The following is a 25426-nucleotide window of genomic DNA, read 5'->3' as shown; positions in this document are numbered from 1 at the left end:
TTGCAAAACGACGACGGTGGCGGCGGCGGCAGCGGTGGCGACAGGACGCTGCGCGGGGGTTGGGGGGAAGGACGAAAAAAATATAATATAAAAACAGGAGAAAAAGGGAAAACGTTTCCTGGCGGTTCGAGTCGACGGTCGCGCCACTGTCGAGCCCGGTCGACGGTCTCCGCGGGGAATAAAACGGCGTCGTTGGCGCGCGCGCTAGTGTAGTGCGCGCGGGCACCACACCGGCCCGGCGGCAGTCGTTAACGAGCATGTACCGCCCGACACGGTCAGTCCGCGTTCGCGCACCGCATCGAACAGTTCGTCGCCGTCGCGCCATGTACACGGCGTCCTCGCCACTGCTACCGTCGCAGCAGCCGTCGTCGTCGTCGAAACCGAAATTTTATATTAATCATAATAATAATAGTGATAACAACAGAAATAACGTTTTCGCCGTCAGATCGCCACTACTCTGACACCACTCTGTGCTCGATCTCTGACGACAAAAATTATAACACACCTTTAATATTTTTTTTTTATTGCGTGTTATAAAAAATTTTTTTTTGTGTTTTTTATATTTTATTTTTTTCTTTATTTTCTTTTTTTTTGTTTTTTTGTTATTTTTTTTTTATATTATATATTTTTTTTCAATCCTCCCTCGGATTTGTCATGGTCGTCGGCGCCGCACCGACCGTTTTCTAACGTATGCTTACGGTCGACGAGTGACCACCGCTACCGCCCCGCCGACGCCGCGAGTATGTGCGTGTTCTTCACTATTCTCATACTCGTACCGATGTGGCACTCGGTGTGCGGCCAATACCATCACATCAACGCGTCGTCCGGTCCGCAGTTCAACTATGACGCGCCGGACGACTGCGCGTGGAAGGTCCGCGACGGTCACGGCGACGAGGTGCTGCTGGCGTGCAAGCTCCGGACCATCAACAGCGAGATAGACACCACAAACTTCTCGGCCATACCGTCCGAGCACACCGTTTCGTTGCTCATATCGTGTGATCCTGCGATCACGGCCCTCAGCTCGATGGAGAACCAGAGTTTCGCCCACCTCGTGCGGCTCCGAGAGCTCGAGCTGGAAGCGTGCAAGTTGGCCCGGTGGCCGGCCGCCACTCTCGCCGGGCTCACAGACCTCCGAAACCTGACCGTCAGGACGGGCATGTCTGATTGGCCGGATGCCGGCATGACCGTCGAAGTAGCGGCTGGTAGTTTCGCGCACGCCGGCCGCCTGGAACGGTTGGATCTGAGCACCAACAACATGGTGGCGCTGCCCGAGAACGCGTTTTGTCAGCTACCCAACCTGGTTATTTTAAACCTGAGCAGGAACCGCATACAGGACGTTGCTGACTTGGGTTTCGGGGAACGCGCGCCACCGCCACCACCGCAGCCGCTAATCAGCGGCCGCGATGAAGTGTACGACGCAAACCCGTACTTGAAGAAGCCTTCGTCCAGTCAGTGTCCACTCGATGTTCAGTTCGTCGACGTATCGTGGAACCGCATTGCCGTAATGCCGTCCAACGGTTTCATCTCGTTGCGTAGGCTCACTGAGCTGCGACTCACCGGCAATGAGATATCAGTGGTCAACGATAAGCCGCTTGGTGGGCTTACGGGCCTAGAGATTCTTGACATATCTTGCAACAACATAATATCGTTGCCCGTCGACATGTTCAAGGACGTAGCCGATAGTATCAAGCAAATCCACTTGCAAGATAACTCAATCAGCGCTTTGCCATCAGGTCTGTTCGTTAACCTGTACCAGTTGACTTCACTAGACCTATCGTCAAATCTGCTCACCAGCACTTGGATAAACGCTGGTACGTTTACGGGTCTTATTAGGCTGGTTGCGTTGAACTTGTCGAATAACAAAATATCGAAGCTTGATCCAACGATATTCCACGATCTATACACGTTACAAATATTAAATTTAGGGGGTAATCTGATCGACTCAATACCAAACGATGCATTCATACCACTTCGGAACCTCGACACGTTAGTGCTGTCAAACAACAAAATTGTAGATATCAGCCCATTGGCTCTGAACGGCCTATACGCGCTGACTCTGCTTTCGTTGGATGGAAATAAACTAACAGACGTACACGAGGACTGCTTCAAGAATTGCACCACACTAAGGGAATTAAACCTAAGCGGGAACGTTTTAAAAACTGTTCCATTGGCTTTGAGAGAAATGAGAATGCTAAAAAATGTAGATCTTGGAGAGAACAATATCGATTCCATAGACCCAGATTCGTTTTACGGTATGTCAAACTTAAATGGTCTGAGATTGATGGGAAATCGGCTCCGCAATATAACTTCTAACCTATTCGACAATTTGGTTTCACTGCAAATATTAAGCGTTGCACACAATCAGATCGATTTTGTGGCTCCGGACGCATTTCAAAACATTTCGAGCATAGAAGCGATCAGGCTGGATGGTAATCGACTATCGTCGATAGAACATATAGTTCGCAACGTGTCCAGTTTGAGGTGGCTAAACGTTTCCGATAACGTCCTAAATGATTTTGATTACGGAATGTTACCGGAACGGCTAGAATGGCTTGCCATGCACAAAAACTATCTGACTGAATTGTCCAACAAAAACGGTGTCAATATCAAAATCCGTCAGCTGGACGTGAGGTACAACTATTTGACGTACATCAGCCCGGCCTCCATACCCGATAGTGTAGAAATACTACTTATGAACGACAACCAGATTATGACTGTGGAGACAGGTACTTTCTTGCGGAAGACCAACATTACCCGGGCCGATATGTACGCGAATCAGATCGGCCAGATGGATATGAATGCACTGCGCCTGGCACCCATCCACACGGATAGACCACTGCCGGAGTTCTACATCAGCGGAAATCCGTTCCAGTGTGACTGTAAAATGGAGTGGCTGCAGCGCATCAACCTGCTGTCTGCGATGCGCCAATACCCGACGGTGATGGATTTATCGTCAATTTATTGCAAGCTGCTGTACAACCGGGAGAACAAGTACGTACCACTGTCTGAAATCAATGCAGCGCAATTCGTATGCACTTACAAGACACACTGTTTCACCGTGTGCCAGTGCTGTGAGTTTGATGCGTGTGATTGCGAGATGACATGCCCAGCGAACTGCACGTGCTACCATGATCAGCCGTGGTCGTCCAATATTGTTGACTGTTACTCATCCAACTACACCCAGCTTCCAGCCAAAATTCCTATGGACGCCACAGAGGTCTATCTGGACGGGAATCTGTTTACCCACCTATCCAGCCATGCGCTACTGGGTCGTAAGAACCTGCGTATTCTGTTCGCTAACAACTCAGGCATCCGATCGGTGCGCAACGATACGTTTACGGGACTTAAGCGCCTGGCTGTACTGCACCTGGAGGACAATCAGATCGAAAGGTTCGACGGATCTGAGTTCAACACTGTGGAGAACCTCAGGGAACTTTACCTGCAGCACAATTACATTAGCTATATCAGCAACATGACGTTTGAACCACTTAAGAGCCTGCAGGTGCTGCGACTCGACCACAATAGACTGTACGATTACGACTCTTGGATGTTGTCCACCAATTTGCGTCTGGCCGAGCTGTACCTATCCAACAACCCGTGGTCATGTGACTGTGAGTTTGTCCAATCATTTCGACGGTACATGATAGCGGCTGGTGATAAAGTCGCAGACTCGGCCGCTGTCACGTGCCATGCCGATGGCAACAGGGACGTAAGTATTCGAGACCAAAATGCCACTGAATGTAGTTCATTTTTTGGTTCCATCGTAGAAAACCGTATCGTCAGGGACGTACTGCCTACGGCACTAACAGCTGTGTGTATAATTTTAGCTCTGGTGCTAATCTTGTACCTTGTAGTCGTGTACAGAGAAGAGTGTCGCGCTTGGGTTTACTATAAATGCGGATTCAGAATATGTCATAAAACCGTACCATTCGAAGATGACAGGATGTTCGACGCGTACGTCACGTACAGCCTGAAAGATGACGGTTTCGTTGCTCAGATGCTAGCCCCCGGGCTGGAACAGGGCAACCCGAGGTACAGGGTAGGCCTACATTATCGAGATTTTAATGTCAGCTCGTTTGTCGCTGATACTATTGTGGAAGCTATTGAGTCATCCAAGAGAACAATTTTGGTAGTTTCAAAAAATTTTGTAGAATCTGAATGGTGTCGATTTGAATTCAAATCGGCACTGCACGAGGGTCTCAAGGACAAAAAGGGACGGCTCATTGTGGTCGCACTCGGCGAAATTCAGCCAAAGGACGTCGATCCAGAACTTAGAGTTTACATGAAAAATTCTATACAAGTGAACTGGGGTGATCGAATGTTCTGGGAAAAATTAAAATTCGCTATGCCGGATGTCAGTAAGTGTCAAAGCTTGATGTCCCGGTCCAGAAACGGTGTAAATATTTATGCGACACCATTGAGAACGTCCTATTCATTCGGTAGCCAGCCACCAAGGACTGCTTCAGTGCAGTCGAGCAAGTATTACTTGTCACCAGCGTACGTGGATTCTTCGCAGCATCTTTGGGCGTGATTTGCCAAAGGTAATATTTGCAAATAATTTATTATTTTAAGTAATTTTAGTTTATCGTGCGCCACTGCATCCATGAAAACGTATTTATAATATAATAACAAAAATAAAGTATAATTATTTGCGTTAGTCATGTTGTGATACCGATAAGTTGAAAAATATCAAAATTATTCTTATGGGCTACATAGTTGTTGTAATTTTCATATGTGTTCTAAAACCATACAATCTATAATATGTAAAGAAAAAAATCGCAAATTAAGGTTCCAATGTAATTATATGAAACAGCAGTGTATTTTTAAGTTTTTGACACAGGTACTTGAAATCAACTAACAGATATCAGGGTATAAGTACCTCGTAATTATTGATTATTAGGACATTGTATAGATGTGTTAAATTTAAATTTAATGATAAACTATGTGTAAGATAAAATTAACATGAGTGACAACGATGTATTCACCTATTTTTCAATGGCTAGGTATTATACTTTATATTTATAATGCTATTAGTTATTTAATTTTCTGTAAGTAATACGAAAAGCTGAACACATTTACACAAAATACAAATAACATACCTATAATAATAGCGCGTAATTATAATTGCAATATTATTTCATATAATAATACTATTTAATATCACCGTACAGTAGAATTTTATGAATTGGTTCACGGTATAAATATCTTACAATTAATCTGAATATTTTGAAAATGCAGACTGTGTAATGTAAATTATTATTTATGGATTGTCGAAAAATCCCTATGAATAATATTTTTTGTATTACAACAAAATAGCTAAAATCATTATTTTTCTTTTAAATATAGAATCTTTCGAAGTTTCTCCAGTAAGAGGATACTCACTCCATGATTCACGTTATTTTTGTCTCTGTTTTTATATTTACGCACTATGTTTTATGTAAATAAATTGTGAAATAAATTTTAAATTCAAATTCAATTTGGTATTGTAAAAACTTAAACATAAAATATTTAAGAAAAAATGTACTTTTAACAATTTTGAGTTTGTTGTAAGAACCTACTAATTCCTAAAACTTTTCGTTCACGTTTTAGTATTACATATTTAAGCTTTTTGTTTCTGCACAAAAAAATGAATATTAAAATTTATGAAAAATAAATGTTAAAAGTTTTTACAATTAATATTTTTTGAATTATAAAAATAAAAAAACTGTTTGAGGCGAAACCATTATTTTACGTGTGAATATCAAATGTTGTCTTTATTTAAAGTTGAAACCATCATAAAAAATAGGTAATGTGGAATTAAGCTAACCTTGTTTTTTAATTTCCATAATAAAAACTTATTAGGAATCTTGTCTAATATTCGAGGTAAAATGATTAAAAATTGTATGAATTTTTAAATACATTATAATTTACGATTTTGAAGACATTCGTTAACTACAAACGCTCATGAAAAATTAATGTGGATGTACTCTCAACTTTGTTTTTAATTCCAATAAGAACAACTTACGAGTATTAAATTTTCAAGTCTTTTGACCAAGCATAAGAATGTTTATCAACATGTAAACCAAAAATGGTCAAACATGTTAAATCTTTCAAAAAGATCCAAAATATTTCGTAAATTGTGTGCCATGTTAAGAAAATGTAAATATAAATACTGGATAAACATTTCCAGTACCTACGGTTATTCGTTTTTGAATCATTAAAAAATATCAAAATACATTTTGCTTTAATATAATTTACCTTTTTTTTTGTAATTTGTTTTCACGATTATTAAGAAAATAATATATACTGTGATATTTTTCCTTTTTATCACCTTCTAAATAAATTACTGACCTAATAAACATTTATACCATCAATCATCTTCGAAGCTTAAGATTAAGCATTTTCTACTATACAAAGTATCTTTATACAAAAAAAAAATAGTAAAAAAATACTCATCATCGTACCAATCTCTCCGCTTAGAATCTAAAACATGGGATTATCGCCTCAGGGACAATCCCGAGTTTTGTACCTACAGGTAATCACGTTTCGTCTGAACGATTCTCATTAGGTATCTCGTGTTCTTTGCTAGAGATGAAGGACTAACCTAAATTTATTAGACATGTACATAAGCTAGTTGACAGAATAGATTATCATCATCATAGGGTATAATAATAATTTTAATAATACTTATGCACAACACCAAATTGTTTTTCATATTATGTTCACTCCTGATTAAACCTGATTTAATTTTTTATTATTTTATAAAAGTAATTTTTTTTGTATGGCATGCCTATCAAAAATTATTTAATAATAATAATATACACAAAAGTACTCGAGGCGTTATATGTTTATATTAATTAAAAAATAAGTCGGTATTTACGTATAATATTCTGTCACTTGATCCACTTGCGTGTAAGAATTTGTCAGTCATAGAAGTAGAGCTTGTCGTAATGGCAGTAAAATGTAATTAATTGCTATAAACACTTGTATTATATATAGTACAATAATATACGTTATGATGATAAAAAAAAAATAATAAATTAATGTACATAAAATTATGTCAATTCCGAGTAGGCCCATTAGTCGATTATGTTAATGTTTAAACAATTGTAGTAATAATGTAGTGTAAAACACATGGGTAGAAATTAAATTAGTGACTCTTCTGTCTGAAAATGCCTTTCTATGAAGATCCTTTTAAAAAAAAAAAGTTATAATTTTCGTTAATTTGCATTTACCACTCCAAAAGGTCCCTTTGCTATTTGACACCCTCCAGCGAAACGTTTATCTACCTTTGTGAAGAAAAAAGCCCTTTATATCATTTTTTTTTTTTCATTAGGTACACTTTGTGTATATACTTAACGTGTGAATGGATGTTAACTTCAACTGTTTGGTCCTCTTGACATCGTCGTTTGTTTGCTTTTTTTCCTTAGTCACTAAAAATATGTTAAAATGCAATTTTACAATGTTTAAATCGGATTTTCAGCGGAATAATAAAAAATAATAATAAATACACACTCTTTTATTATCTATCTAGACGTCTACAAAGTATTTTTTAATTTGAAACTTGTAAACCAGTTGTAAAGTTTAATAATAACTATGCATTTAAAATACAGAAATAGCGTCTTGCTCGCCAGAATAACTAGTTTATTTTTCGCCTCAGGAGACCATTTAGAATAAAAAAAAAAAACTGTAAAATACAAAATGCCACAAATCCCATTATTTCTGTTCATTTTTTCTACATCATTAAATTTGTAAAATACAATGTCGGGCCCATTTCTTCTTTTATTTACGAAGATTTCATTAGCTCGTGTTTGAAGCGTGTAAGTCCTCGCGAAATATCATTTTTCTTTTTTTTCCCCTTTAAACGGTGTTTATATGTACTACTCTCGTTATTGTTATGTGTTTTTTACCTCCAAAATTAAAACATACCCTCAGTTTTGGCGTCTTTTCGCCCTAATACGTAACATCTGCTCGATAATGCTTCCCATCTGCCTCTACCGTGTACTCATATTCACCCCACATCAGGGTATCAGGGTGTGTGTGTGTGTGTGTGTGTGTGTGTGTGTGTGTGTATGTGTGTAAATGAGAAACCCAATCTCGACACCTTAGCCCATTCGATAATTAACCCTCTGATACGACTGAGCAAAAGGGAGACTTGCAGTTATGCGTTACACAAAATAATTTGAGCAAACTGAACGTTAATTTCGAAAATCGGAGCAGCTACACTACTAGCGATTATTCCTATACGCAGTGTGGTGTCCACTAACATATGTAATAAAAATATTTTTTCTTAGGTATTTAATGGTAAATATCAACGTCATTATTATACAACATTTTATTTAATATTTCGTTTATCTAATGAATTATAACAGTTTTCAAATATATTATAAACACTGTGAAGACATCATTATATATATTTAATAGTACATCTAACTAGACTACACATTCATTTCACGTAAAATATGTTATTATTTATTTTTATAAGATGTAAAAGCTTATTTAATAATCCTCCGTAGATTATGATCGAACCGTAAGGCTTTAATACATATACCTATAATAGGGATCAAATATTTTTTAACAAAATTATCATTTAATGTATGTTGTTTACTCAAACTTTTTATTCAACAATAAATAAATATTTACATTTCGTTTATTCAGGTCATAAAAATATATGTTTCAATTAGGTACTTATCTACACTTAATAATCATTAATCTAAAACGAGTTTTTCCTAAAAATAAATTTGAACTACCTATATACTATTTGAATACTATAATAAAAAATGAAATAAAAATCTTATCTTATTATTATATGACGTATGCAAATGCAGTGAATAAAAACTTACAGTGCAGAGGTACAATATAAGTAACTATTAATAAAATTCAATTTATTTTAATGAATTTTAATAACTATGTATCATAAAAGAGATCTCATAATTAATAAATCAAAATTTTAATCAGGTATATATTTTAACTCGGTAGGCTCATTAGGAGTGGACGTAAAATGGATTAATTGAGTTAGAAAAGTATTTTTTATTAGCTCGTTTGATTTAAAATTCAATAATGCTTTAACGCCATTATTCGTATATATATTAAATACGGCGAAATACAGTGTCAACAATTGCTGTTGTCCAAGTCGTACACATTGATCGATCGTCAAGAATTGGCGTCCAACGGATGAAAACAATTTTTAAACGGTTCACCAAACTTGTATATTTTATTTTATTACATGCCACTATAAGGGGTGTATAAAAGTTGACAAAGTTTAGTTCTTTTATGGAAAAAAACTACCTAAAAAAAAAATACTGTCCCAACAAGGGACTTAAAATGTAAAAAACGATCGGTATCGATTTAGCGATTTATATATATATATATAAATGTCCGGTCTGAGACACGTGCGTTTCGTTCGCGTATATAGTTCCGTTAACGTTTGTAAAATCGGCTTAACGTCCCAATGGACAAGAGCTGGGCACAATGCAACTGAATAAAACTTCCGTCAATGTAAAAGCCGATAAATCCTTAATAGGATTTTAATATGATAAAAATAACGAAAAAAAAGTATAGGTAGGTAGGTATCCACGAAAAAAAAACAGTTTCGTCGAAAATATTTTAATTGACGATTTAATTAAAAAGCCAGAGGTCGTTATTTTGTCTAGTCTGACCCGTGTAACTTGGAATATATACGAATTATACGATTCACGGCCGTGTTTATATATATCGGAATGTTTCGTGAAAACTTTAATAATATATAATACGCGTATATAGCTACGTATTTCTACTGGCTACAAGTTCTGCGGCAATAAAATCACTAGCTATTTCCTAACGAACATTTTAAGGTATCGCTTTCGTGTCGGTCACGGTTCGCCGATCAAACAGATTTTATTAGCATCCCGCGACGACGGGGACAAATACGCGAGTGCGAAGGACCTCGAATTCCGCTAGAACATTTATTAGATTACACCCCGACGACGCGGTTATCGGTTTTGTCCGATCGGGCATAGATGAAGTTCGGTCAAAGGACGAAAATGCTTTCCTTTTTTTTTTTTTTTATTAATATGGCATTTCCGAATCGTTTGCTCGCAATCTTCGACGGATGCGACAGCGCGACGATGCAGCCGTCGTGGTCCCACTTATAAAAAGTTGTTTGCGTGCGAACTTTCGAGACGTAATAGGTTTTTTTCGTATTTTTATTTTTTATCTTGTTTTTATTTTATTTTTCATCGTCAAAAGGATATTATTATATATATTATATTAAAAAGGCTGAAAAGGGACGTGCCAAGGATACCACTACCACCGCCACCGATTTTCTCGCCAACAATGGGAATCGCTCGACCCGAATTCAGCTTTTGTACGGTACACCTCGGCCGCGCACCGTATTAAATCTACTGGAAACTGGACAAAAAGCGCATTGTTCCGTTAATCTCACCGGTATTATTACTGTCGTTGATATTATTATTATTATTGGAGTAATATTAGGTGTACGTGTGTGCGCAGTGCACTTTAATATTGTTATTATACTTTAAATGTAAATTTAATACTTATATAGCGCTAGTGGAAGCCGCGTGAACGTTGCGAAAATCGTAATAATTATTATTATAATAATAACGAAGTGGACGCGAAATGGACGTGGACCATGGACGGCTTTTTTTCATTATGCACACCTCTGACCGACTGACCATTACCGCGTTGTTTAGATGTTTATTATTTTATAGCAATAATATTATTATTATTATTATTATTATTATTATTATAGTGACCGGAGGATAATAATCAGGTTGGCGCGCGACGACGTATCTGTCTAATATATATATTATGATAATAATATGCAAGTATGCATTATTTATGTATGTGCATCGCGATGACGCACGTGGAGAGCGTGGCCCGCGAGATCGTAATCTTGTCGCGGGCGGCGTTTGATCCTTCGGCGCGAAGTCCGTTTGGCTAGGTACGAAAAGTAACAAAACGAAATCCTAAGTATGATAATCTTTGGCACCAATCTATTATTACGTAGGTACACCTTTTTATAATATACGCCTAAGTACGATACATGTACAGGATGACATGTCGATGCAGCTTTTGAACGCCGACGATGATTTTCTTATAAGTATTTTTGAAAAACTATTTCGTGTTGGAACGACTGCAATTGGAGAGTCACGATATTATGAACTTTCTACGGCATTCACACCTTAAAAACATCACAACGAAAACACAATTCAAAAAATTCTCAATTCACATATTATTATAATGTATAATATTTTTTGATATTTAATTTTAATTATCTAAAATTCAGTTACCTAGAATAATATTTAAAAAAATTGTATCTGTACGTTAAAAGTAGTTGATTTTATTAAATATAATTTTAATTTAAAATAAATTATTGAGAATTTCTTTGATTTGTGGCATTTATAGGACTATATATGATAAGTAATGACTGTAATTATTATCCTTAGGATTTGTTGGCGAGCTCATACGTGCGCAATATTATTGTAAATCGGTGCAGTAATGTACGAGGAGGGCAAACACCCTGTATACATATACTCATATATTATAAATACATATATAACTATAATATCATATTATATATTATTATTTTAATGACGATGACGAGAACATAATATTATACTGGCATTATATTAATATTATTATGGTATCCGAGCGAGCCGGCGGGCCGCACCTGTCGTTTTCACGGGCGTTTGGCGCGAGCGATGCGCCCGACCGATAACGATGATGCGATGCGCGCGCTTGCGCTCCAGCCGGACGATGTTATCTCGGTACCGCCGTTTGCGCGAGAACCCGCGGCACTACCAGCAACCAGGTCAATGTTTATGTTTTGTACGGAGACGACGGAGACTGAGACCGAGACGACTTGCCGCAGAATATTATAATAATTATTATAATAATATTATTATTATACGCACCTAAAAGCGTCTCAATAATAATAATAACACATTCCTGCGCAGGCGTGCACACCACCACATATCGCGGCGTTCCAGAGTAAAATAATATTAAGATAATATCATGATATATTGTTATTATTATAATTTATAAGATGGCATGTTCAGCGCGTGTGTGCCGCGACCGGCGAAAACTTTCGACTTTATTATATTGTTTTTGGAAATCGTGCAACGAGAATAGTAATATATACATCAGTGTATCGCGTATAGTTTATATTGTAATAACAGTGGACGTGTGGCGAATTTCATCGTTATTGTTTTTCCGGTTTTTCGCAGTCTTATCGAAGAAATTCTATGTGCGAAAGCTCCGAAACAACGATCACCGTGTATCTAAAGTTACGTAACATTTTCGTTCAATTTTAAATCGAATTTTCTGAATGCGCCGGAAAACTTGTACATGTTATAGATTGACTGCAGTAGTATACAAAACACATTTCAAAAATAGAAGATAAGACAATTTCTGTTTTTCTTGTCGGTCTTACACACAATATACACACGACGAAGCGAATTCAAGTTCGACAGAATCCATTAGGTTTATTTAGTTTTTAGAAATTTAAAAATACATATTTATGAAATGAAAGACATCGATGTACATACTTACTTAGGAAGGGGTTTTATTCAATTTCGGTAAAGGCGTGACCTTTCACCACTCTCACGGCAGACAATATTCTCATTCTACGTCCATGGACTTTACGACTGCATGCCATAATGCTATAATATAATATAATATCATTACAATATTATTACACCGTTCTGTTTTTGCAGTGCACAGCTGTCTAAATAATAAAAAATAATAATCGTCTTTCGCCGCTGCAGTCACAGCAGTGTGTAGGCTCAGTGATCTCGGGTTTTAGGCACAAAAGTTGAACGTGCAAATTAAATATCGGGCGACGCGCCGCATGTTGCTCTAAAGTCTCGCGCTTTAATGAAATTTGTCCAAGGCAGAAAACTTTTTAAGGAAAACGCTAGCTGCAGGATGCCGGTAAAAACGGACAGATTTCTTTGGTCATGAAAATATTTGACTTTATACGTCATTGTAATGGAAACCTGCAAGAAATTAAGATTATAATATCGTTAGTACCGAATCGTAAAAATGTACTACCAATATATTATTATACGTTTACAGTAAAAACCCATCATAAAATATAAATTTCGTTAAATAATCATAAAATCACTCTGCGTTGGAATATTTATTTAGATTTCGTTTAAGTTATACATAATACGCAGCTGTTTTTTGTGTACTCTGTGAGGCAACGCGTTGATTTTAAATTTCTCACGTTGATCTGTTATTTTACTATTTTTAGTGAAATCAGATTAATAAAATATACGTTCAAATAAAATATTGCATAGCAATGTTTGCCATTTGATCGTTTTGCGGACAATAACAAATGTTCTGGCAAAAATGTAATTGCAGACAAATGGAATTCAAATAATAATCATCCGTATTAATTAAAAATTTGTATCCGAAAAAAAACACCAAAAACATTGCGTTTAACATTTCAGAGTGTCACTAAACGGTCAAAAGCTTTTTCCACTCGTTGCCGGCACTCATTTGTCACCGACCATTTATTTAATTTGACTAAAAGTCAGTGATACACAATAATTGCGTAACATATTTATATTTTACGGTGACAACAAAATATCACACTGTAAAATAATATTGTACCTTACCGTTGTTGGCAGTGGTGCTTTAAATGTGAACATTTTATTTGCACCACAGTGGGCTGCATTTTTGCGGATCATTTTTTTCTCACCACCAAGACCTTTTTTAGTCCTATTTACGCCTACACGAAATATAAAAAACGATGTCGGTTTTAATAGCTATAGCAAATCTATAAAACTGCATCGGCGCAAATGTGATTTTATGATGATGGGATTATTAAACGCGGGAAAAAACCGATGATGAGCGGAAGCATGGCCCTCCCTCCATCCCTCAAGTGGTGAATTGGGACCGACGAAAATCGGACGCGCGCATTCGACAATTATTATTATTATAGGTACCTACCATGCTCGCGGTATACAACCGTTTGCATATTATCATTATTATTATTATTTATTATACACTATATTATTATAACGTCGTTATCGTTATAGTATTCCTACCTTAGTGTTTTGGCCATCGACCCCGTGACTAACTCTCCGTGATAATGCCGCAAATTAATAGGTATATACAGCTCGTTTTGTATAGGTATATAATATTATAGTACTGATGCAGAATATAAACATGGTATCTATATCACTGTTATCGCATTCGATCGCCGTGAACTGTTTTGTACGCATATATATATAATATATATACATATATTATATTATATAAGGTCCGTATAATATTATTATTAATTTATTATTACCGCGGTGTTTAGGTATATATAACAATAATAATAATATATACTTCTGGTCGACCTCACTTTTCGACGATTTCCATAATGTTTTCTCCGGTTCGCGTCTTACTGTAACCAGGTATACTGCAATAGTACGCCTATTACTATAATTGTGCACGTCGAGTAATCTGAGCGATAAATTCGACCGATGGTCTTCGCGGGATCGATGACGTACGAAAATGTAAGTGAGAAGGCAAACGAATTGAAGTCAAAGACCGTCGCTATTATCTTTCTCCCGTTTAGTCACCAATAAACGTATACCTAGGTCCTATTCTAGACGCGCTTAGCATACCTAATCGACCCGAGGAAGACGAAAAAGAAACAAAAATATCGCGCCGGTATAACTGCAACGAAATACAATGAATAAAATAAATTTGAAATAATATCATTACCAATTATTAATATTGTGTGGGCGAGCACTATGTCACGGTCCGCAACCGTCAATTATCATCAATTGCTATGTGTTGTATTCAATAACTTCTATGGTATCATACACATTTGAACGCCATCCGAGCACGCTGCAGGGAATATAATAATATTACTACGAAATCGTTTTACAAAATAATTCGGTTCGTCGCGGCCAGAAAACGTATACACACGCCATTAAGACGTATTTGATGTCGTTTCGCGGGAAGATTCATTAGACGACGAAGGCAATTATTCCGAAATGAATAATCGCCAGCGTTTGTTCAATTGGTTTCGCGACCGCCTATTGCGAAATCCGTTGTAAATCTCGCGTGACAACCGTATGCATGTATATAATATGTAACGTCATCTAAATAATTCACGTTTATATTATATATATATATGTGTGTGTGTTTGTGTGTATACTTATACTTAGTGAAGCCGTTTAAGAGCAAGTTACAAGTGCTCACTGCTCACCAGAGCAGTCGAACATGAGGCGACGTGTCATGCACGACTGTTATGCTACTTGATAATTGTATTATTATTTATTAATTATAATGATATTTGTCGAATCGAAATTGATATAATATCATAATATTAGAACACTACACGGTGTACCAGGAAGACCTCACAGACGAAAAATGAATATTTCAGTTAAACGTATGAAATAAACTATGAAATTTATATGGATAGTAAATTTAAAGATTTAAGATTTAATGATGTCCAAAAACAATTTCCGAAAATAATATTTTGAAAAAAGTTAAAAATTTAAAAATAGTTAAATATCAATGTTTAAAAAATTTAACTATTTGACTTCAACAAATCAATATGTTTCTAAATGTTAGATTTACAGCATGGCCATTGTGAATTTTTCTAAAAAATATCTGATAAAACTTTATTTTTTTTATTTTCAGTCTTCAAAAATAAAATTTAACAATTATATTATAATTATACTGTACCTGTATCGCAAGCGTCTATAAATTAAATTGATTAGAACTATAACTATTTGATTTGTCAGCTGGTCATTTTGTTACACCATGTATAATATAAAATAATTATACAAACACGTCAAAGTAGATGAAAAATTCAAAGAGTCCATGACTTGAGATTGGATCACACTTCTACGGGGCAGAGGGTGAGAGACTGGAGGGTTCTTTTTAGCGTGTTTTTATAATTTTTCCAAACGGCGTTTAAGTCAAATGTACAATAATATTATAAACCGTTCAATAACGCCGTAGGTACTGAACATTTTTACCTCTTCGAATTTCCTGCAGCAGTATCCACGTATATTACTTCACTTTATTTTTTTTAATAAATCCAACCCTCGACGTCATATACGACTGTAGTGTGTATAACAAAGAGCCATAATACCTATAATTTTGGTTTTGTGTAATGTGCAGGCGACAACTTTATATATTATTTTACAAAAGGAAATCGCACGCTGTACACACAATACCCTCACCGCGTACACAGCTATTCAATTTTACCGAAAACGAAACGATAATAACGTTTATTTTTCCATTATCATTATAATCGAGTTAAACAAATTGAAATAAATTATTCTGCAAAAACTTCATGGTTCACCACTTCTGCAGCCCGAGATACGCGATAAAACTATTTGGAGAAACACGGCATTTTTATTTTATTTTAAAAAGTCGTTTTAATAACGCCGTAATAATTATATATATCATTATTAAGTACATTATATATTGTGCTTTTGTAATAACTAATTATTTCTATTCTCCTAACCTACCCACCTACTTAATAAGAGTTTATGTTTAACTGCTATAATTTGATTTTTTTGTAATTTTGTTTCAGTGTCTATGCAATGTCAATGAAGAGGCCGCTCAAAACCAAAAATTACAAATAAATCTTTTTAACACGATCCTTTTAATATATATAAAAAAAATTGTATTTTCTACGTTCCCATTATTATTATATACTATATAAAACATTATAACGCATTATATTATTAAATTATATACCTATTATACGTCTTTGTATTTCAGTCGATTAACTTATAATAATAATTATTTTTTATGTTTAGAAATATGAATGTTTTAATGTTAATTTTAAGTTTTCCCGTTGGATTTCTAGTCAAAATTCTCGCGTACACACACTGACACTATTATACTATTATATTATTATTATAACATTCGTGTCACAACAGATATAGGCAGGTAGGTACCTATTGTAAGTCATTCCATAGTCCAGCCATATTATTATTTCGTTATCGTTATCGTTATCGTTATCGTTATTACTGACCATATACCAACTATGGTACATACCGAAAAAGCAATCATAACCCCAAAGCTGTTCATTCCATAATCTTCGCATGGTGTCGTCGTAATTTACGTCGGACCAAACTGCGAGTCACAGCCTCGATGATAATATAGAGGAATTATTATTATTATATTGTGTATTTTCGTACAATATTCAACGTGTACGTGCGTGCGTGTGTGTACTATCGTGCACTTGACGGAATATTATATGTGACTGGGCGGCGACGTGAGGGAACGATTTCCTTTTGTTTTACTTGAGCTCCGAACAAAAAAAAAATACCCTTTCGTCGTCCACTTCCGCGTTGGGAATTAAAAATATTATGTGAATTTCGCACAGATAATAATAATAGTATTCGGTCCAATACTTCTAAATACGTCGACGTATGCACATCATTATTATGCCGTGGTGGTCTATTATTCGGCGTACCGTTTAGCAAACCGAAACAATAGCGATAATGATAATGATAACGATAATAATAAATAAGTTCATAGACATGTGCCCACGCGCACACTCGGCGTGTACTGAACTTTGACGTTTACTCCAGTGCTTCGTTTTGTGTTGTTTTTGTCGACATCATTTTTCCCCCCATATACGAATTTCAGTATAATAATAAATAATATCTCTCAACAATGTTTTAATAAAAATAACTCGAATTTTTTTCAACACTGTCGTACATTTTACTTTAATATCCAAGATGATAATAATAAGATTATTATTTATTATTATTAAACCTACAACTGATATTATAATTATTGTAATAAGCGCATTGGTTTCCGACTTTATTTTCTACTCAACCAGGCGATCTAGTCATGTTAAATACTTCATTTTGTATAAATATATAACATAAATTATATATTCTCAGCTGTGATAATATATTTAATATAATTTTTAATTTGTATCGATTTTTCGTGTATATTTTTTGACCCCGTGAAATGTATTGTGTATCGTCAAGTTTAATTAAAACCGAATACATTTTGTGTTAAGCCAACTTTGTCAAATTTTTGTATAGACTTTTTTTTTATTATTATTATTATTATTATTATTATTATTAATTTATTTATTACTTTGTATATTTTTTCGTTATTTATCGTACAATATAAAATAAATGTTCATTCAAATGTGTTTTGATTATAATTTATTACAATAATAGTGTAAACAAAAACAAAAACAGCAGCAATAACAACAACGTCGCCAACAAATCGGCATCGGCTCATCTTTATTATTATTGTTATGTAAGTATAAAGCTTTGGTTCTATTGTTGTATTCGGCACCCATCGTTCGGCGGTCATCGAAAAGATGTTTTTTTCGTTCATTAAATTCAACACTATACTGTTTCAAGACATATTTTACTTCACATTTTCTGTTAATATTTTACATATCTTAACGATTATAATTTATAAACAATGTCCATCTTCATTGTACCTACATCAAATAGATAAGCACCAAACGGTTGGCCGGTCATTACAACCGTGTCAGTGTGCCATCGTTGTATTAATATTATTGTCGGAATTTAATCGCATTGTTTCCTACTTCATTGATTTATTATCATTTAAAAAAATATATTTATGACTATAGGTCAATATCATTTAAATCCAAACACGTTTTGTTAGGAAATAATAAAACGTTGAATATTTTTTATTTTGAAAAGATAACTATAAATATTGATTACCACGTTAGTTGATTGGAAAAAATGCAATAAGTGTTGAAATAATAAAATATTATATGCGAACCACATAATAATATATAGTGAGTACACTTAAATGTTTTAACGAGACTGTGGTTCCTATAGTATATATATTATACACAATTAAAATTATAATAGTTAGCCCAAACTTTTTAAAAGTTAATAATGCACTGTTAATTGCTGTAATTTGAAAGTAAAATACTTGAAACTTAATTATAGAACGTTCTCTGGCAGCTATGTTATTAATAACTTTCTCAGTTATGTTGTTAATAAAAAAAAAAAAATATTGTCTAAATATGTAGAATATGGTAAGTGTTTTCCGTGCAAAGTAAAATAAAACAATTGTTTCCTATACGATGACCAAGATTCACAGATTATAATATAAAGTTGAAAAAACACAAGTCTGAAAAAAATGTAAACAAGGCACGGAGCAAAATCATTTTGAATACAGCCTAATAAGAGCATTTTGTTGACTCGGATTTGAATTAGTCGATTTAGCCGACTTGCACATGAATCGGAACAATTAGAGTGGTGGCTTGGTATTTTGCTTCCTGATAATTTCACCTCCACGCCAATCTCTTGTACTTGAATATTACAAACAGTGTTGTAATATTCATACATAATATGAGTTGTGAGCCACGATAAGTTATGACGAAACTACGAGAGAGTCATTAAAAGCTTGGTAATTGTGTATGTTGACTTTTATAATATTTAGTTGTACAATGAGCTTGTTAGGTTGAAAATACTCTTAGAGAACTTTTGAAAAGTGTTTTATGTACAAAAAAGTTGAACAAAATACTATACAAATCACATGTTAGGTCAGGTAAGCGTGAGGGCATTAGGGTGGACTCGTCAACTCGTTCTCACCTTATAGCACACATGAAATCAATAATAAATAAGGTCTCATTAAAAAAAAAACGATCCTCATAGGAGTACTCGGTCAAACCTTCGTTTCGAAATTCATTGAATTAAAGGGTAAAATTAATTCACATTTTGATTTAGTTTACAAGTCACACATATATCTTGTACAAAACTAGATTACTATTAAACAAAAAAAATCACTTTTGATAGAGAACATTTCTCAAGTTTTCTAAAATATACTTTGGATATTAGTATATAAGTATTAATATTTTTAAGTCCATTAAGCTACTATTTTTTTACCTTATAATTTTAGTTATGTATTTTGTTCATATTTGTTTTTTGATACCCTTGGGGGGAAAAAATGTACCTCTAAAGTATTCTGAGACTTACCGGAAATAGAACGGGAACCGTTAAGTTCTTCGTTTCACTCAGTAATCAGAATCTAAAAATTATATGTTTTTATATGGATTAGAATAATACTTATGTTTTTTAAGCTACCTTGCAACTGGGTAATACCATAGGAGTGCATAATATTTTCGGTTATGACGGTTACTTCAAAAACTTCGACTCCTACCTGCCATGACCACTCGCAAGGTAGGAATTTTAAGCCTGTATACGCAAAAAAAATGTAAATGATTAGTATTATAATATGTATTACATGATAATTATTTATAAGTTCTTGACTCTTTCCTTTTTATTGGCAAGTAATAGTAAACATTACTCTGTTGACTCATAAGTAGGTATGTAGGTAATCACCGTACCTACTCAGTCGCATAGATCATTTATAGACCTTTCGAGTTCTGACAACAAGATTAAAATACAATTATAACTGTATAATATAGTTACTGACCGGAAAATGATCACTTATCTATACATTTATATTGTGTTGTAGAACTGTAGGTGCTTATTCCTGCCTATTATTGTATAATATTATGGTAAGTATGACATTTACAATCTAAAACAGAACTTAATGCATTTGAGTCTAATAAACCCAAATTAACACCTAGTTGAGTCAAAAAAATATGTTTAAAAAAACGTTTTCCTTCTAATTTTAAATATTCTGGACCATTAGTACGCAATAATATTATGTCAACAATTTATAGATACACAAATAACCTCTTGTATTTTATTATAATGATAATTGTCGAACAAGTATTTGCCTCGAAAATCGACTATACTACTGACTTATGTTTTGATGACAATATTCATCTATAATTCTAGGCTGTATTTTTTTCATATCGTTAGCGATAATATATAACAAAGATAAGACGACAATAAGAAAATCCAATATTAACTTGGTAGATGTTTAATCGAACTCAATTAGGTTTTTTAATTGGAAATGGATCAAGCCATATATATAATTACAAATCTGGAACTGATATGCAATTTATCTCCAAGTATCTCTCTGTGTGCTAGCTGACCGATGACGCTCCACCACTATAGTCACTACTACTTTGCTGCTAAAATCACATGCCACTGCCACCTTCATACTAGCTTGGTAAATTCAAATGGTTGCGAAAAGAAATTTAAAAAAAATTCATATAGTCTATATATTATGATGAAACTTTTGAACATTTCTTCTACTAGACAAAGTGTTTATCGATAAATAATACATATACATATATATTATACACCAATGTAAAACCAATAGATTCATCGCTTTTCTCAGAAACTCACAAATATTTACGCCCTACCCTTGAAAAAATAACAAAAAGAAAATGTTTATTTACTGCCAGACAAAAATATATTCCCCAGAAAAGTCTTTGTAGGTCGGTTCCATAAGAATATTTTTATTCCTTAAAAAGGTTCTTCTTGAACATAAAAAAAGCTCTTGATTTATAGTTCAAACAGATAATATATTATATAATATATATTATGTATATATTTATATAAAATTATATATGTACATATTTAAAAAACAAATTAAGCCTTAGATATTTTAAAATAGTTGATATCATTCATCTTCTTGTATTGATTACATTTTTTTTCTTATAATAAATTATTCATACTTTGAAAGTTTGAAACAATTGTTTACTTGACATCTAAAATAAAATCATTCCGAAGTAAACTGAATTGTTGTGCTAAAACATCGAATGATTAACAAATAACAATCATACATAAATATCACACATAGTACCATTATAGTAATATAATGAATTATATCCAATACAAATTTTATTTGACATGAAAATAAAAATTTTCAAAACGTTTTGAGTAGTTATTAAGATCATCATAATAATTACAGTGTACAATAATTTTAAAAATATTATTATTATAAGTATACATGCTTATTGCAAACGAAATGAGAATTATTTGTTCGTAGAATTATTGGTATGTAATATTATATTAAATGTTGTGCTCATGTACGATAATATGTTAGTATTATCTCTTAAGAGTATATTAATATTATAAAAAACAAATTTCCGATGCTTATTATATTGAAATACTAACCATATAAATATAATAATGAAATAACTTATTATTGTGGTATTGTTATTATGTTTGCCGTCTTGACGAATCTGCCTACCTACCTAATATTCACTGCTCAGCATACGACTGTCTGAGTTATTGAGAACATTGTGGAGCTTATGGAAATAAATAAATTAATAACAATAAAACAGTTGTGCATAAAATGCAGTCAATTTATCTGCACTGACGGGGTAATCGTATATGTATATACCAAATGTATTCAATTAAGAAAATTGCATTTGAGTTGTATAAATGCTGTTTATGAAAAGTCAACGGTAATGTTCGTTTCGACATAATGCAGCCAGAAGAGGAAACTCAGTAATATCGTTGGCTTTTCACTTGTATATTTTATTTATTTCCTAACGAATTCCTCGGCGACATTCTTCGACGCGCCACGCCGTCCGTGCGCTTCGCCAGTCGGCCGGATAGTGCTTTGACAAGGGCATCGGTCTTTAATTAATCCCAATTAATCCGCTTGTTACGAGGGACATATCGGAGACGTCTCTGGGGCATTTGTCATCAATTCGGAGTTACCAACTGCTCACCCGGCCACTGAAAAACAATTCAGTATAAAACCAAAACAATAATAATATATCCGGTCGCCCGGGGAAACGGCCAGAAAGTGGTCCGTTCGTCGACGAAGAAGGAATGAAAAGTTTTTCTCTTCTCTTTTTTTCGACCCTCGTCCTCGGGAAAACAGTTCACATCGAACCCGACGTATTGTTCGGCAAAGTTTTTACCGTTCTGTTTCAGTCCAATTCAATGTGCAAGTTTCGCATCCACGCCAAGTCGACCGAGTAATGTTATGTATTAACTTGCACGCTGTCCGACAGATAAGATGCTAATTGTAACGTCGGCCAGCCCTCGACATCGATCCATTAAGTAGTAGCGTCTTTCCTCGTCGTGTTTTGATGTCCGTTTCGCCGGAGTCGATATATTTTAATACTATTTACATAATAGTATATTCTACGCGATTACACAAATAATATTATAACTGATCTAGCGAAATTGGGTCAAATGTATATTGGACTATTGTATACACTGAGTAAAATTTGAAAAAAATCTTTTAAATGCTCATGGTTTTTAATATTGCAACGAAACTTTCAAAATTAATTTTAAGCAAAATAGTAAAATATTTATTTGTTTATATTAAATACCGGACGAGCCCAATCGCATTGTATTGTATTAAATAATAATTACCAAGACGATCACAAAAATGTAAGAACAGATAATAATAATAGTTACACTAAGTACTAAGGAATTGTGGGTCTTCATTGGCCAGTTTCATCATTCGGACAATATTTCCAACTAGGTATGATAAATAAACCAAATAAATTATTTATTATTTATTTTAACTTAACAGTACATTTAAGAGTATTAACAAACAATCACAGTAGTAATGCCTATAGGAGTATTACATATTCTGTTAAAATTTTTTTATACATTTTAGTTAATTATTTAATGTATTGTGGTAGTGATGAAATTGAAAAATATTAGGTCATATAGTACCTATCTGGATATTTTAAACGTTTATCATAATAATATATTCTATTTTTGAATTCGATATTATATGAATTTGATTTCAAAGTGAACAATTGTTATATTTATAACTCAATAAACATTCATTACCTATGATATAACTAGATATAATTATTTGGTAGTAGATACTTATCTGTTTTCATTAAGCTGCAGTTTATGTTTGTTAGACCATGTTATACCCATATTATTCCTCATATTAAGTTTATACCTAATTAGGATTAAAACTTAAATATTTTTTAAAGTAGGTAGGTAAATAGCTGATACGTTTTTTTTGCATGCATTTCGGATGCAAACATTATTTCAAACATATTATTTAGTTTGATTTTTAAGTTTAAACTTCTATAACATTGTTTTTATGTTTTCACTAAAATATAATCATTTACCTATTCATCTTAGTATGTTAATGAAATTAAGGCAAAACCTTAGATATTATTATTGTTTATAAGTAGCTGTAGTAAAACTTAACACAAAATAAACTTTTATTTTATACAATTTGGCATTTTTTTCATCCAAATTTTATTGAGGCAATAAATTACCATTTTTTTATTGGGTAATTATAATTTTAGTGTTCTGTTTAACATACATATTTTATATTATGTGGTATATTATGTTTTTTTATTTTCTTTTATAAGTAATAATTCATAATTCTTTCTTTCTAGTTATAAATTGCATATGACGTTTAATCTGGTTGAAAACATTTCTGTGAGAATGATATAGAAATATAAAGTAATAATAAATTATAGTATAAGTTTCAATCTAGATTTACTTTTTTTTCGTAGATTGTGTAACATCTATATAGTATAATATTATAAATAATGTCGAATTTTTGTTTTAAGTTAATTTTATAGGCACATTTAGAGCACAAGAAATTGACAAATGAAAATAAACTTAAACTTGTACATTTTTAAACTTGTAAATTCAGAATTTATCGACCTAGTGTATGAGTTATTGTTTGGTTTTTTTTTTGGTTACATCTCACACAAAATTGATACTTGACATAATATCTTAACATCTATTATTATGACGAGTGTTGTGCCAACTCGACATTAAATGATTCTTAACGTTGTCTTTACGGATATCATGAGTTTTAATTATACTTTATCGTTATACACCTTTACTGGTGAATTGTTTCAGTATAAACCTATTAACTCAGTTTTACATGGATGGTTGTAACCAGCATGCCGTAAATATGATTTGAAACTTTTTTACACGTTTATAAATAGAAGCGAATAAATATTATTACCACAAACAATATTAATTCAAAATTTTAATAATTCAATTATTTATTGATGTGCCGGATTTCCTTGGAAATTTAAAATAGTTAGAACTCTATTAGTATATTTGTGTTCTTACTAAATTAATTTTTTTTTTTTAATGTAATAAGTTATTAGATACGGGTGAATAATGATGCATTTACTATATATTAATTATTCTAACAGTGTAACAACTGTACCCAAAGTAGCAATTTCATATTTTATTTTGTTTTATGATTCATTAAATACAAAGCCGCTAAGCGTTAAGTTTTAATTCAGACTCAAATATAGATTTTGGTATTAATATAATAATAACTAATAGTCTACTGCCGTCCTAAGGAAGAATGCCGTAAGTTTCCTTCATGCCATTTCGAGAAAAATGAATTTTTATGTTTAGTAGTTTTTGGTAGTTCTATTTTCATAAATATAATATTTTTCAAAGTAAAATACATATTTTCTTACGGAAATATACTCAATGAATGCAATGTAACTATTCAATTTTATTTAAAATTTTTAATTCACCAAGATATGCTTGTTTTGATATTCATACTAAGTACGTACTTAATTATTTAGAATAGGTTACTTGGCAAAAATGCCGTAATTCTAGTTACGGCTTTTTTC

The 25426-nt window shown here is 33.5% G+C and overlaps 1 protein-coding gene across 1 annotated transcript; it reads left to right on the top strand.

Annotated features, from left to right (window-relative positions):
- Positions 1–606: 606 nt before the first annotated feature.
- LOC111042787 (toll-like receptor 6) lies at positions 607–16622 on the top strand. The gene is made up of 2 exons (XM_022327484.1): positions 607–4541; positions 16535–16622. Exon 1 carries the CDS (start codon positions 743–745, stop codon positions 4529–4531), a length of 3789 nt encoding a protein of 1262 aa, XP_022183176.1. The 5' UTR covers positions 607–742; the 3' UTR covers positions 4532–4541; positions 16535–16622.
- The last annotated feature ends 8804 nt before the right edge of the window (positions 16623–25426 follow it).

Source organism: Myzus persicae, unplaced genomic scaffold, assembly GCF_001856785.1.
Source record: "Myzus persicae strain clone G006 unplaced genomic scaffold, MPER_G0061.0, whole genome shotgun sequence".
NCBI lineage: Eukaryota > Metazoa > Arthropoda > Insecta > Hemiptera > Aphididae > Myzus > Myzus persicae.
The sequence above is the reverse complement of the archived record's forward strand: the minus strand, read 5'-3'. Positions and strand labels throughout refer to the sequence as shown.

Bases quoted from the DNA above. Each gene is read 5' to 3' on its own strand.
- LOC111042787 (XM_022327484.1), top strand. From the start codon at position 743: ATGTGCGTGTTCTTCACTATTCTCATACTCGTACCGATGTGGCACTCG.